The 14,154-nt window shown below is 45.5% G+C and overlaps 3 protein-coding genes across 3 annotated transcripts; 1 reads left to right on the top strand and 2 right to left on the bottom strand.

Moving 5' to 3' along the window:
- Window positions 1–376: 376 nt before the first annotated feature.
- Window positions 377–2,574, bottom strand: LOC103998139 (pollen receptor-like kinase 3). The gene is made up of 2 exons (XM_009419534.3): window positions 1,236–2,574; window positions 377–1,131 (listed from the first exon to the last, which is right to left on the bottom strand). The coding sequence occupies exons 1-2, from the start codon at window positions 2,374–2,376 to the stop codon at window positions 455–457; spliced, it is 1,818 nt and encodes a 605-aa protein (XP_009417809.3). The 5' UTR covers window positions 2,377–2,574; the 3' UTR covers window positions 377–454.
- Window positions 2,575–8,789: 6,215 nt separating this feature from the next.
- LOC135623047 (protein TIFY 10b-like) lies at window positions 8,790–10,323 on the top strand. Its single transcript, XM_065125544.1, has 5 exons — window positions 8,790–9,026; window positions 9,164–9,344; window positions 9,426–9,658; window positions 9,740–9,797; window positions 9,882–10,323. Exons 1-5 carry the CDS (start codon window positions 8,873–8,875, stop codon window positions 10,051–10,053), a joined length of 798 nt encoding a protein of 265 aa, XP_064981616.1. The 5' UTR covers window positions 8,790–8,872; the 3' UTR covers window positions 10,054–10,323.
- A 2,351-nt stretch (window positions 10,324–12,674) lies between these two features.
- LOC103997922 (ethylene-responsive transcription factor ERF017-like) lies at window positions 12,675–13,837 on the bottom strand. The gene has a single exon (XM_009419266.3). It carries the CDS (start codon window positions 13,775–13,777, stop codon window positions 13,199–13,201), a length of 579 nt encoding a protein of 192 aa, XP_009417541.2. The 5' UTR covers window positions 13,778–13,837; the 3' UTR covers window positions 12,675–13,198.
- Window positions 13,838–14,154: the final 317 nt, after the last annotated feature.

Here is a 14,154-nt window from a genome sequence, read left to right as displayed (position 1 = left end):
GAAGCTCTTGGCTCATCATCAGCATAGGGGAGGCTATGTACATATGACGCACTGCTAGGTAGCAATGGCTTAGCGTTGCTGCTTCCGGTCGTTTCCACGACAACGTTTACTCTTGTTATTGATTGAGATTTTAATTTTTTTTTAAAAAAATAAATTATATATATCATTATATTAATTATTTATTATGAATCATTATCTCACATAACTCAATTTTAATGTCAGCATAACTTACACTAATAATTAAAGAATCGAAACACGAGAATCAGCAAATAAGAGTAAGTCATTAAAGCTATTGCAAATTAAAATCATTCCAAGAAAGAGAAGAAAACCCTAATTATTCTCCTGTTATTAGCTTCCAAAACGAATTTATACACTAATACGAAGCGTTCGAACGCCAAACAAGGCGCGAGCTACCGTGGCGGGCTATCTCAGTCGTACGATTGACATCCCACGGTCACGACATGGCGGACGAGAAGCTATTGTCGCTCCGCCGCTCCGACGCCTCGCCGATGCTCCCGACCCGACGTCCCGACCGCTCCCCCGGCGCGGCCGTCTCAACCTCGGCAGCGACCTCCTCGATCCTCTCGACGGCGTCCCGCAGCTCGATCCGCCGGTCGGGCTCCGGATCGGTACAATCCACCGCGACCCGGAGCAGCCGCTTCATGTCAGGCATCGACGACTGGGCCCCGGCCACGAGGGCGGGGTCCAGGATCTCGGCCTCCCGTCCCTCGCCGATGGCGTACGTCGCCCAGTGGACGACGTCGGTGCCGCCCTCGGCGCTGTCGAGGTACTGCGACGGGAACTTGCCGGTGAGGAGCTCGAGGAGGATGACGCCGAGGCAGTAGACGTCGGAACGGGGATCCACGGGGCGGTCGGCCAGGGCTTCGGGGGACCGGTGAGCCTGCATGGTGGTGGGGGCCTGCGCGGGGTTGACCAAGGGGAGGAAGCCGTAGTCGACGAGGAGGGGTTCGAAGTCGGGCGCGAGGAGCACGTTGCTGGACTTGAGGTTGCCGTGGGGCGCCTCGACGGGGGGCTGCTCGGCGTGGAGGTAGGCGAGGCCGCGGGCTACTCCTCGTGCGATCTTTAGTCGCGTCGGCCAGTCCAAAGACGAGTAATCTAGCCCGCGATCACCTGCAAACCGGTTCGAAACATACGGGTTTAAGCCAGTGTGACTCGTGTCGTGATAGATTGATATGTAGTGATCGCGAGAGGTATATATAAGAAGAGCATCTCACCGTGGAGGACGTACAATAAGCTGCCTTTAGGGATGTATTCGTACACCAGCAGCTTCTCATCCTTCCGGTAATGGTAGGCTAGCGGGGGAAGCAGGTTGGGGTGGACGAAGCACCCGAGCCGGCGCATCTCGGCGTCGAACGCCTCCTTCCCCACCCGGTTCATGTCGCGTATCCGCTTCACCACCACGGCCACCCCGTTGGCCATCACCGCCTTGTACGCGGAGCCCAGCCCGCCGCTCCCCATCACCTCGGCCGCGGCCTTCATCAGGTCCGGCAACCCGAACGCGCCTTTCCTATCGTTCACCATCACCAGATCCGCGGCCCCTCCCCCTCCCCCTCCCCCTCCTCCGCCTCCGCCTCCTCCGTCTCCGCCGTCGCCCCCGCCGCCGCTGCCACCCTCCCTTCCATTCCCGACCGGTTTCCTCGACGACTCCATTCTTCCGTACCCGTTGATGGATCCACCCTTGGGCCGGCTGCTAAACGCTCTCTGGTATTCCTCGTGGGGCGAACCGGGGGACGTCGCCCCCGTCTCCAACTTTCTTTGACTCTGTACCGTGTCAAGCGCACTTTCTCCACTCCTCTCTCGTTTTGTGAATATATACATAGCCAAGCACACGAGGACGACGGTGACGAAGCACAGAACCAACACCTTGTCGTTTCCCATATGTGTCATTGTTTTGCATGACTGGCTGTCAAGCTGGTCGCCGCACAAATCTTTGTTGCCCAGGAACGAGCTGGCGTTGAAACTGGAATAGACGTCGGGGATCGCCCCCTCGAGGTGATTATTCGACAGGTTGAGGGAGGAGAGGGACGGCAAGATCAGAGCGGGTATGGAACCGGAGAAATGGTTGTCCTCCAGGCGCAGCTCCAAGAGGGCGGTGGCCTTCGACAGGGAGTAGGGGATGAGGCCGGTGAAGGCGTTGTCGTTGAGCCACAGCTTCTTGAGACGAGTCATGCCGTCGAAGAAGTCGGTGGGGATGGCGTCGGAGAAGTGGTTCCGGGACAGGTAGATGGCCTTGAGCGCATGAAGGCGGCCGAGTGGAGGAATGGGGCCGGAGAAGGAGTTGTTGGCGAAGTTTACTATTCGAAGCCCGGTGAAGCGGGAGAGCGCGTCGACGTTGATGCTCCCAGAGAGGCCCATTTCGGAGAGGTGGAGGGCGGTGACGATGTCGTGGAGGCAGAGGACGCCTCGCCAGGGGGAACTCGGATTGCAGGGGTTGGAGTTGGTGGGCGTCCATGACGACAACGCGGTGGCGTTCGTGAAGGAGTCCTTGAGGAGTAGGAGGGCGTTGGTGTCCGACAAAGGGGCCAGCTCCGGAGCAGAGTAGACAGGCACCAGCAGGAGGAGGAGGAGGAGGAGGAGGAGGAGGCGGTGCCGGGGGTGGCAACGGTGGTGGTGGAAAAGGAGGGCCAAGGCAGCGGCCATGGGCTGAGCCGGGATGGAGGCCGCTGTTTCCTTCTTTTTCTCTTCTTCGGACATGGGGGGGAAATTAGAGAGGAAGAGACAAGGGTCGGTGGAACGGGAAGATTGACTAAGAATAGGGAGCGGGAAGCAGAACACAAACGTCAACCGTTTCCAGGTCGACAATGTTGACCTAGTCAACAACTGCATAATTTTGCTCGATCAGATTATATTAATTAATGATGGGCCTAAATCAGGCCAACTCCTCCTCACTTTGATGAAGCCCAAAACGTACTTTGATGAGTGGCTGTCGTTCTCCACCTGTCGATCCGATCAAACCTCGTGTCAAGTGCGATTCGTATTCGGTGCGATGTGACGTTTCTCGTTTCTCCAATAAGCATGGCAGCTGGCACATTGAGACCAAAAAGACGGGAGACATCACATCAAAACTCGCAATCTCGTGCGATGCTGCTACATCGGATGGCAATCGTGAGTGCCTAATTTACTTTCCATCGATAAGGCTAAACCGCCGTCGGTGGCAAACCAAACCGGAAACGAACCATTCGTACGGTGACTTGGAATCGATCAACGAGCCAGCGGTTCCAAATCGAACCCAAATCAGGCAACGGTTCGGAATCAAAACCGAAATGAACCGAACGTACGGTGAAGCAACCTCTTGTTTTGAATGGCATACGGTGCGATCCTGAATTATTCGTTTAATTTTAATTGTAATTAATGTTGTAGCTAATTGTTGGTGTAAACAACTTTGTGCTGTGTCTCAGGACCGACGCGACTTGGTTCGGGGCTAAATGACGGGGATCTTTGTTCGAGGCTTCTCGGGGTTGTCGAAGTGACCGACCGCACGGGCCAGATCACGTCTGGGTTCGTCGAGATGTCTCGGGGGAAAGGCGTCCTCTCCTTGCGTCCTAGGGAAATAGCTTTGTCTCCTTACCTGCACACAAGTTAGTGATGTGGAGTGGAGTGGTTCTTCTCCCTTCCCCCCCCTCCCTCGCCCTTCTTAGGGGTGGGGTTTTTATAGGGCGATTTACCGTATTGGATGCGACCGTTTGTAGGGAGTGGGTTGCGTCTAACACTGGTGTTGGCGTGGTGTGAAGAACAGAGTTTGAACAGGTCGTTAATGGGCCTCGGTCCGCGTTCTAATTCGTTTGACCAGGTTCCGTCAGATTGTTTAAGGTGTGAGGTGTCGTCCGGGACAGATGACGTCGATTGATAGTGGAGCATAGGGCCCACAGGTTGGCATGGTGAGGGGTTACTATCTACGCTCGGACTCCTGAGGTGAGTTGAGATGATGCTGATGAAGATGGGAGTACTTTGTGTGATCGGTGGCCTCCATGCCTCAAACTCGGAACTCGGATCCTTGTCCAATTACTTCTTCCTTTCTTTTTCTAGATTTAGTTGAGATTAGGGTTGCTAACGTAAGTATCTTTAGATTTCTTAATTCAACTAATTAACTTAGAGGAAAGGATAAAGAATTCTACTCCCAAAACGTTTGATTGCTTTATATATATATATATATATATATATATATATATATATTGAATGCTCCAAATATGTAGTCTTAGGGATTGAAGAAAATACTTCATGATTTATATGCATTGAGGTTGATTTTTTATTAAATCAATATATGTATTTTATTATTATCATATAATAAAAATTTTAAGTTTGTTTACATCAGTCAAAGGCATCTAACTATATGAATCTTGTGTCTTTTAATATTGATTTATTTTGTTATTTTGGTTACGTGATTTTTTTTCTTTATAACTAAACAATGTTATTAAAAATAATGATTCAATCAATTTGGTTTGTTAACAAGTTGATTTTAATATCATAAGAAAAATTTTAAAGTCAAAAGTGTTAGCTAGTTTAGTTAGTAAAAACTTTGATAGTTTCTCGATTATGCAAACTTTGTCTTTTTCATTTATGTTTTACCAAAAAAAAATCATCTTAAGTTCAAATATTTTCATACAATAGGAAGCTACGTAGAAATTATTTTCTTCTTCCGATTGTGAAAACATATAACCAAATAATATAGTTTGATGGAATGTCACCATCGTAAGGAAACCAGCTGGAAGTGTTATCGCTTGTTCATTTGCGTGATTAACATGTCTAATATCATACCATTTTCGACCATCACTAAAATCTCTTTCATGATTAGTACTCTCGTCATGTCTTATTATTATTTTTAGTTTACTTAATGTCTTGACGATCATTTTAGATTTTAAATTTGTACCAAGAGAGTTGAGTCCATCCAAAGAGTCTAGAGCTCTCGTATTAAACCTGAATCAAATTTACTTATATGATCTTTTTTTGACACCCAATTATCATCCCAAAACGAATAAAAGAATCATCGCGAGTTTCAACTTTAATATTTTTAACAAAAAGTCAAATCCTATCAAGTTATAATGATTACAACTCACACATCACCAAACTCTCGATACGATGAACACATGGATTACATCGGATGAAGGAGTCAAACCAAATGATGGGAATCGAGAAGACTAATAACGTAATTGGGGTTAACTATGTTACCATTGTCTTGAATCGTTAGTCTCATCATGGTTAGGTCTACTGGTGGAGGAGCAACGCTTACAACGTGCAAAAAGATGACACCGGTTCCATGAAGTACGTGGGGCTCGCATGTTGGGATCATATCGAGTTAAAGGCACACTACCAACTTCACCTCGTTCATCTTTGCATCTTAATAAAATAATTTGATCGATTATGATTATATTGATCTGATGGTTTCATTTGGAAGGAACATTAATGGTGTTAACTTATTACAACATTCATGAGACCGACTGTACGAGGTTAAATTTGATTCTTCCACTAAACTTATTTGTCATTCATTCTTTCTTGTTGTTACTAAAATATAAAATCACATGTGATTGATTGATGAAGAAAGAAATTATTGGCAAAATTAGATCTTGCTTATACATATCATAACTCGTCTTTATCATTTATTTTTTTCAAAATAAAACATGATTTTTTCCTCTAATCCCACTCATTTGTGACCCTCAACTCGAGTGGAGTCAAGGTTATTTTAGGTGCAAGCATATTGATTTTTATATTAATCAATGTCTTATAAGCATTATCGTCACCTTTTACCCTCAAAAACATCTTTAGAGGACTATCACAAAAGGACAAATTGTGTGAGATTATCTAAAATGAATATTAGCCTTATAAATCTCATAGAATAAACTTAGTAATAATTTTGAATCCCTTTTCCGTGTGATTGATGTGGATCATCTTCTTCCTCAATCATAACAAAGGTGTGAGTAATAGATAACAATAGTGTGGATTAGGTTTATCGAGTTAATTGATTATATTAGATCCGCTTAAATTGAGTTAGATTGAGACAAACTTAGATATACAAATTTATTTTACCATTGCAATTCCAATATCGATCTCCCTCTACAAAAGAGTTTGTTAAGATCGACTTCGCCAACTAAACGAGTCGTCATAGATTATGTTCAAATTTTATTAAGATTTGTCACCGTCGTCATCCAGTACCGAATTTTGTTTTATATCGACTACCAACATGTTAAAATATAAAATTTTGTTTTTAGTATATTATACTTTTGCATCATCGTGGAGAACTCACTTAAGCACAATGGATAATGCATAAACAATGATTTATATACAATTCCAATTGATTTTAGCACTTGCAAGAATAGATTTCCACTTCTCTCTAATCTTCAAAAATATTATTTATACGAATATTTCACACCATTTACACACTCACTCCATCATATTAAAATATTTATTTTCTTCGTCGTATATTAGTTGGGTACAATCTTCAGCACCAAACCACAACTTTATTCGTAGAATAATTTCGACATTTTGAATGGAAAATGAATACAGGACAAATTTGGCCTAACATTTTAGAGAGAGAGAGAGAGAGAGAGAGAGATAGTGGCTTCCTATTTAGCATTAAAATTGTGGTTGGGTAATTGCAACCTCTCACCTACAGACACACACCCGCGCGGCAATTCCAAGCGATCGACTGTTGGCTCCTAAGAAGTCACATGTGAATTGATGGCCTCAGTCCCACCTTTGCCTCTCGTTCGACCTATCTATCTCCACGGCTTAAGTCACGAGTCCACATAGTCACTCCACAATTGGACTATACAAATCCATTGCATCTATCCAAATCCATCACTTAAAGGGGAAAAAAAATATATTATAACAAAAAAAATGTGTAACTCATGCAATATAGAAAAGATAAAGATAGGAGAGAGAAAGAGTGATGGTGTTCTATTATCTAACCTAACATGACAAGACAAATTATATCCCACATGAAATATATATATATTATAAAAAATATATCATTTTCGTACCTTCAAGTTTTTATAAGAGAATTTAATACATTATCATCAGAATAATATTTAAAGTATAAAATATATCATAAATATCTAAAAACAACTCAAATTTTCTCCTAATAATACTATATATATATATATATATATATTGAAGTTATTTATTTTTATCTTTATTTTCTATCACCAATATTTTTTAATAAAAAAAAATTATTAAACTCGAACTTGTTTGTTGGATTGGAATAAAAAAAATCAAAAATCGATAGACCTTTGACCAGATTGATTGGTTCACTATATATATAGATCGTTGTGGTTATTCAATGATTAGATAGTCGAAGAGTCCTAAAAAATATTCAAATGATTAGTATTTTTTTATGTATTTAAAAGGTTTATGATGCAAATTTAAACTCCACTAAGCTTTTTACAAGGTTATTTTATTAATTCGGACTCTAAACCCTTTGTGACAGTGCTTTCAAGAATTCAAAACTGTCCATTTTTATCTATTATCGAATATATTTAAATTCATATATGTATGCAAATACTACATTCTCGTTCCATGTGTCTCATGTCATCCTCATTCACTATATTATTCTTATATTTTATACAATACATAATTATAGTTTTGGAATAATATTAGACATGTGATTTGATCATCGACCCACCGATCTAACTAATTGTTAGTGTAAACAACTTTAAGCCGTGGCCTCGGGGTCGATGCGACTTTGTTCGGGTCCGAATGATGGGGGATCTTCTTGGGACGACCCTCGAGACTGCAGAAGACCGACTGCGGTGGTCCGATCGTGAAGGGGTCTCCGTTTCCTCCGAGAGGGGGCTCCTCGCCTGGGCATCTAGTGGGAGGCTTCCGTATTTGCACCTGCACATAGGTCGGGTCGAGAGAGCTCGACCCGACCCCTCCGACGATCAAGTCAGTGAATAATCACAGGGAGTTTTTTCTGTCGTCCTCCTCTCTCACTCCTTTTTCTCGGAGCGTGAGGGTTTTTATAGTGACAGTTACCGTTACCGGATGTGCCCGCTTGTGGGAAGCAGGATCGTACTCCTGGTAACATTTGACATCGACGTTGGCGTGACGTGAAGGATCGAGCCTAAGCAGGATGTTAATGTACCTCGGTCGACGTTTCGATCCGTGTTGACCAGGTGCTGTCAAGTTAAGAGTGTCATCTGGGGCAGTTGACGTCAACTTGAGTCTTATCGTTATTATTACCCTCGTCACTAATGATCCGTCAATCCGAGACTCGGACTCGATTTTGATGGCCATGGAAGGAATGTGCACTACACTGAGCACGACGTTTAAAGAAGATATCAGGACACGATTACTTTAAACGTGTTCCGCATGACATGACATGGCATGGCGAAACCAAACTACGCATTGCATGTACGAAGGTGTGTACATACGCATGCGGGCGATGATGGATGATGCGCGATGGGCGTGAAGGATGGTGCACATGAGTTGGCATCATCCGGACAGCATCTATCTCCCCGCTTTATCGAGCCGTGCCGCTGCGGTGTGTGTCTGTGTCATGTGCTCATCTTCTGTGTGCTGGTTTTATTTTGGTGGACTTTTGTCTGCTAAAGACACCACGTGTTTGTTTGGAGGCCCTCTTTTTCTTCCTCCGCTTCCTTCCTGTGTTCTTTCCATCGGCCTCCCTCATTCCCTCCTTTCCTCCACTTGAACCAAAAGAGCACGTGATTCTTGACCCGTTCCTCGCTGGTTACTCCCTTTCGCTCTCACCCTACAGCCGATGCCGATGCACAGAGACTATAAAACAAAAGCCTAGAGATGAGTGGGGAGGAAGCACAAATGTTCAAATTGACCCGACGAAAGGGAGAGGAGGAAGAGGAAGAAGAAAAGGAAGCGACGTTGGAGGGGGAGGAGGGAGATGGCAGATCAGAAGATGGGAAACAACAAGGGGGAGAAGTCCAACTTCTCGCTCACATGCAGGCTCTTGAGCCAGTACTTGAAGGAGAAGAACGGCTTCGGTGGCCTTGGCCTTGAGATGGCGGCCGCTAAGCCTCTTGATCAACAAGCCAAAGGTGAGATTTTTCCTTTTTCCCTACAGTTCATTTCTTCTTCCTTTTCATTAGCCCCAAATAGAATTTTCCTGATGTCTGATCTACAGCTTTTTTTTTGTTCCTTCATGAGATTTAGATTTGGTTGATCTTTGTTGCAGGTAAATCTCGGGCGCCCACAACCATGAGCCTGTTGCCGGGGGCGGATGTGTCGGGAGATGACCAAACTCAGAACAACGAAGACGAGAACCCTCTCAAATCCATGGATCTCTTCCCCCGGAACTCTGGCTTTGACTCGGGTCTTCTGCCCAAAGAGGAATCGGGCAAGACCCCGGAGATTAAGTAAGTCTTCTAACTTGCTCCGAGGATCGCCTCATCCGATAACTGGAGAAGCTAAACCAGATGTTTTTACTGCTGTCTCAGGCGACAGACGGAGAAGGGCCAGCTGACGATCTTTTACGGGGGGAAGGTGCTGGTCTTCGACGACTTCCCGGCCGAGAAAGCCAAGGATCTGATGCGGATGGCGAGCAAAGAGAACATCTCATCTCAAAACTTCAGCTTCTCCGCCCCCCACCCCGCCGCTGTCGGAGCCGACTGCCCTCCCAAGCCTGACCCCATCTCACCGGCCGATAGCCTCGCCAAGGCCACCGCTTCTGGTAATCCTTCTTCCGTGGACAATCCCCTGCCCAATTCATTACGACTGGCGATGCTAACAGCTGCTTCCGGATGGACTGCAGATATGCCCATAGCGAGGAAGAACTCCCTCCATAGGTTCCTCGAGAAGAGGAAGGACCGGTGCGTACTTCAATCTCGAGTGTCCATGATGTAGTACCACAGCTGAAACCTCACGTTCTTGTCTCTGTTAACAACATGTTTCAGAATCAACACCAAGGCGCCGTATCAAGTCCATGGCTCGTCGGCGGCCACCAAGGAGGCCAAGCCAGAGTCCAGCCAGTCCTGGCTCAACTTAGGCCGACAAGTCCCGCAGGCAGAGCACGGTTCGGAGACCAGCAAACAGCACATGTATCAGTGTGAAGGGAAGCTCGTCTGACCAGCATCTCTGCTCTCCCACTTCCATGCCAAGAACTTTTAACTACGGTGATCCATTCCTAGATCTGTTATCTATGTTTGCTAGCCTCCATTTTCATCCTCTTAGTGCGAGGATGATCCCAGTAAGCGAGGTGGTAGTGTTGTTTCTTCTTGATCGATGCAGCCTATATTTTTGTAAGAGCTTCCTCGACAGGGAATGCTCTTGTTTGCCATTCAGACCTATTGAAATCTGCAGCAATATTTACGCTTAAATAATATCCATCTTCTTCAAGGAGACATGCAACCCTCTTGACATTCTCTTACTGCCGTTGCCTTTTCCTTCCCTCTTCTTCACCGTAAAGATTATGAGAAGATGATGTCTGGTTAGATTACGGTCAGGAAAGGTACTTGCAGAGATCACATGCAGCTATTAATTGGCTAGTGACAACTCCCCATTCAGAGATGCAAGCTTTTCTTTCTTGCACTTCAAAACGTATTCGCAACCGACAATTTCTAATGGCCATGTGAGAATCTCATGTTGAAATCAGTAAGCATGATCATGTACAGAACCGTCCGATGAGTATGCGTTGTAGAAAGCAGAGTTTGGTAGGGACAATGGGTCCTGCTCATCTTCCCTTGCCCACCAAGCTCTATGGAGCCATGGAAATCTTGGAAGCAGCAGCCGATGCCGCTTCACTGCAAAGGCAAGCTTGCTTGCTTGCATGTGGAGACCTAACTTTCAAGTCGTGGAAAGTAGAGCGTCATCGAGCTTTGCTCGTCACGTTTTCCTCCTGCGCTTCTCCGCTCCTTTTTCTTAATTCACCGTCGCAGGGTTCCTTGCAGCTTCCTCGGAAAGAGATCGAACAAGAGAGACAGAGAGGGGGTTTCTAGGAAGTCGTCCCGCACTGTTCTTCGGCAGAGACTCGCGGGATTCGTGGGTGGACTTGTGGCCGGCCGGATTCGAATCTCTCTCTCTCTCTCTCTCTTCGTCCTTCTTCTCTCTCTCTCTCTCTCTCTCTCTCTCTCTCTCTCTCTCTTCGTCCTTCTTCTCTCTCTCTCTCTCTCTCTCTCTCTCTCTTCGTCCTTCTTAACTTGAGTGTCCTGTTTTGGTTCTTAGACTGCAGGATTCGTATCTCTCTTCGTTGCAGTGGCTGTAAGAGACCAGTCAACCGTGGTGAAGTTTCATCTTAGGGTTCAAAAGCATTTAGTTGGGTCAAACATTCTAAATACTCTAAATATCTTCACAAGATCTCTTTGATGCTCATTTTTTTCTTATGATTAAATTAGTAAATATATAAAATAAAGAATAATAATATAAAATATAAATAAAATATTCTTTGATATTCTTTTAATTTAATTTAATTATGAGACAAGGCTAAGTGATGCTACTGTAGATAATTTGACCTTTTTTATGCTCACATCACATCTAGATACTGTAACATAAAAATAATAATCAAAAGTAATTTAACCTTTTACTCTTGAATCTATCGGACGAAACTTTTCGGATAAGTGGAACATAAACTTTAACATGGAGAGGTTTATTGTGAATATTTATAAGGAGTATTATTTATTATTCTAAGTTACTCATCAACCTAACCTAAATCATGCGTTCGCTTCATGTATTAGATGTGTGTTGGGAGCTTTATGAAGATTGATCAGAATGTAAAGGCAAAGCGAGCATGGATGCTTCGCGGAAGATATTTTTGGGGAATGGACACACGTGTTTAACGAGGGAACACCAAAAAGGTGAGCCACCTCACTACGGCTCCATCATTTTGTCATTTAATGTATATCATGAAGGAAGGTGATTTTTTTTATAGATAGATAATAGAAGAATATTTCGGTCAATTTGTTTGATATGCCACTCGTACATGTAGGAAGATCATTTCCCTGATTACGACTCCATCACATAATTCCAAATCAAACAATAAGAGAGAGAGAGAGAATCTTAGTGTACCGCAAAGCATACCATCATGATGTCGTGACTTAATTCGTAATGATGCAAATAAACATTTTTTTAATGTAGATTGTTTTATTTTTTTCAGATGAACAAAAATGAGAGTTTTATTATTATTATTATTATTATTATTATTATTATTATTATTATTATTATTTTAAACGGTCACAATGCATTTCGTCAATTCATTTGTGAGTATTGAGAATGACAATTGGATTGACACGTACACGTCCACGCTGACAATCGTGTCGATTGTCCGCGTTGGAACCAAATCAATTTCTTTTAATGTCGGCAATGAGTACATCGACGTCAATGTTGGCTACACCCAATACAGTGTTATGACCCTCAAATTGTATTGATTACAATAATCATTTTACCGTACAATTACAAATAAGAGGCTTCAAAGCATAAGACATTCCACTGGAACTTCAACAAGTTCTTATCTACGAGTTCTCTCTCCCTAATAATTTTATTGGCTTTTTTTCAGTTGACTTTTTAGTCAACATAATATCCATTTTATTCCATCACTTCCTCTCTGCCTCACAAGCATCTACGATCAACTTGCCAATCTTTCTTCCATCCTTCTTTCCCTTTTTCTTTTATCGCCCTCTTCCAATCCCCCCCCCCCCCCCCCCCCCTCTCTCTCTCTCTCTCTCTCTCTCTCTCTCTCTCTTTTCTTTCTTCTCGATTCTTCCTTCACCACCAAAGGAAGTTGGTGCTGAAGTCACGGATGAGCTCAGAGCTCACGGGTACTTGCTTTCCATGGCTGCATGAAATCCTCACGTCAAACATGTGCACACTTGCCTCCACCTGCAACGTATATAATATGCATACTTTCCCAAGACCACTTGCCACGGACCTCCCATCATATCACGCGTGGAGAAATGTCTCGACCAGCACCGACACCATGCCGGCAGACAAGCCTCTCACAGGCCATCGTTCTTCTTGTGCTATATATGGTCTTCCTTGTGCATCTTTATCTTGTTTTCACGTACATCTTGTTTGAAAGAATATAGTGAGAATTTATTATTGAGGAAGAGATTAAATGGCGGAGTTAAAATCTCCAAGCAGACGTCAGAAACATCGCCAGCGGAGAAGAAGAAGAAGAACAACTCTTCGAGCTCATCCTTCTCTTTCTGTGACCAAACCGTGAGACATACAGTTATCTAATGAACCGTTGTTGATTCTTTGTGTCGCTGTTTATATTCTTTCAGAAGCTCCACAGAAAAGAATTCGAACCCAAATCTATGGGGCACTGATCCTCCACCACTTCCGCCAGTGGCGCCGTCATCTGCACCGGCGAGAAGAAGTCACACATGAAGTCGTCCATCAAGTCCGGGAACTCTCCGGCTCCCGCCAGCGCCGCTGCCGCCTCCTGCGAGTCCATGAACGACCAGTCGAGCGTGTCCTCGCTCCCGGCCGTGAACCCGTCCGAGGCATCCTCCGACGGGGAGCTCGCAGCGCGGGGATGCCACAGCTGCGGCGGCGTGGACGCGGAGGCCGCGTGGCGGGCGGCGGCGGCCTGGATCTGCAGGTGTGTGAGCCGCTGGGCCGTCCGGGGCGGGGGCGTCTCGGGGAAGTTGAGCCGCGCGAGGCGGCCGCGGAGGCACGCGGCGGCGGCGTCGAAGGCCCGGGCCGCCTTCTCGGGTGAGTCGTATGACCCGAGCCATATCCGCTTGCGGCTGTTGGGCAGCCGGATCTCCGACACCCACCGCCCCCATTTCCGCAGCCGCACCCCTTTGTACCGCCTCTCCCCCGCCGCCGGCACGCCGCCTTCGCGCTCCGTCATCTTCCTGCTCCCGACAGACAAGCCTCAGCTGACCTGCTGTATGTTCTTGCAAATCCCCAGGTGGCGCTGGTGATGACACGACTCGGAATGCCGTCGCCGATATAAGGTAGCGGCCAAGCGCGTGGTGAAGCGTGTCCGAGCGTCAAAACCGCGAAACGATGTACGCTTGCGCGTGGTCAATAAAAACAACGCCTCTCCTCCAACCAGTCTTTACCCTACCTGAACGCATACCTGCCGTACAATTGGGTTTCACCTGGGTCCCGGAGTAAATCGGCAATGGACATGAAGGGCAAAGTCAAACAGTAGGCCTATTGTTCTACGTGTCGTAGTGAGAGCGTGGGGAGTGGTGAGACTGCCCGTCTTCGTCCCCACCCGCG

This window comes from Musa acuminata, chromosome BXJ2-9 (genome assembly GCF_036884655.1).
Source record: "Musa acuminata AAA Group cultivar baxijiao chromosome BXJ2-9, Cavendish_Baxijiao_AAA, whole genome shotgun sequence".
NCBI classification, from domain to species: Eukaryota; Viridiplantae; Streptophyta; class Magnoliopsida; order Zingiberales; family Musaceae; genus Musa; species Musa acuminata.
Note: the sequence above shows the minus strand (reverse complement) of the source record. Positions and strands in the feature narration are given on the sequence as shown.

What these genes read in the sequence shown, in the direction of transcription:
- LOC103998139 (XM_009419534.3), bottom strand. Translation starts at nt 2,376, where the DNA reads ATGGGCCTCTCTGGGAGCATCAACGTCGACGCGCTCTCCCGCTTCACC. An exon ending in CTTATTGTACGTCCTCCACG is followed by an intron (nt 1,132 to 1,235) that starts GTGAGATGCTCT and finishes ACCGGTTTGCAG; the next exon opens with GTGATCGCGGGCTAGATTAC.
- LOC135623047 (XM_065125544.1), top strand. Translation starts at nt 8,873, where the DNA reads ATGGCAGATCAGAAGATGGGAAACAACAAGGGGGAGAAGTCCAACTTC. An exon ending in GGCAAGACCCCGGAGATTAA is followed by an intron (nt 9,345 to 9,425) that starts GTAAGTCTTCTA and finishes CTGCTGTCTCAG; the next exon opens with GCGACAGACGGAGAAGGGCC. An exon ending in CTCGAGAAGAGGAAGGACCG is followed by an intron (nt 9,798 to 9,881) that starts GTGCGTACTTCA and finishes AACATGTTTCAG; the next exon opens with AATCAACACCAAGGCGCCGT.
- LOC103997922 (XM_009419266.3), bottom strand. Translation starts at nt 13,777, where the DNA reads ATGACGGAGCGCGAAGGCGGCGTGCCGGCGGCGGGGGAGAGGCGGTAC.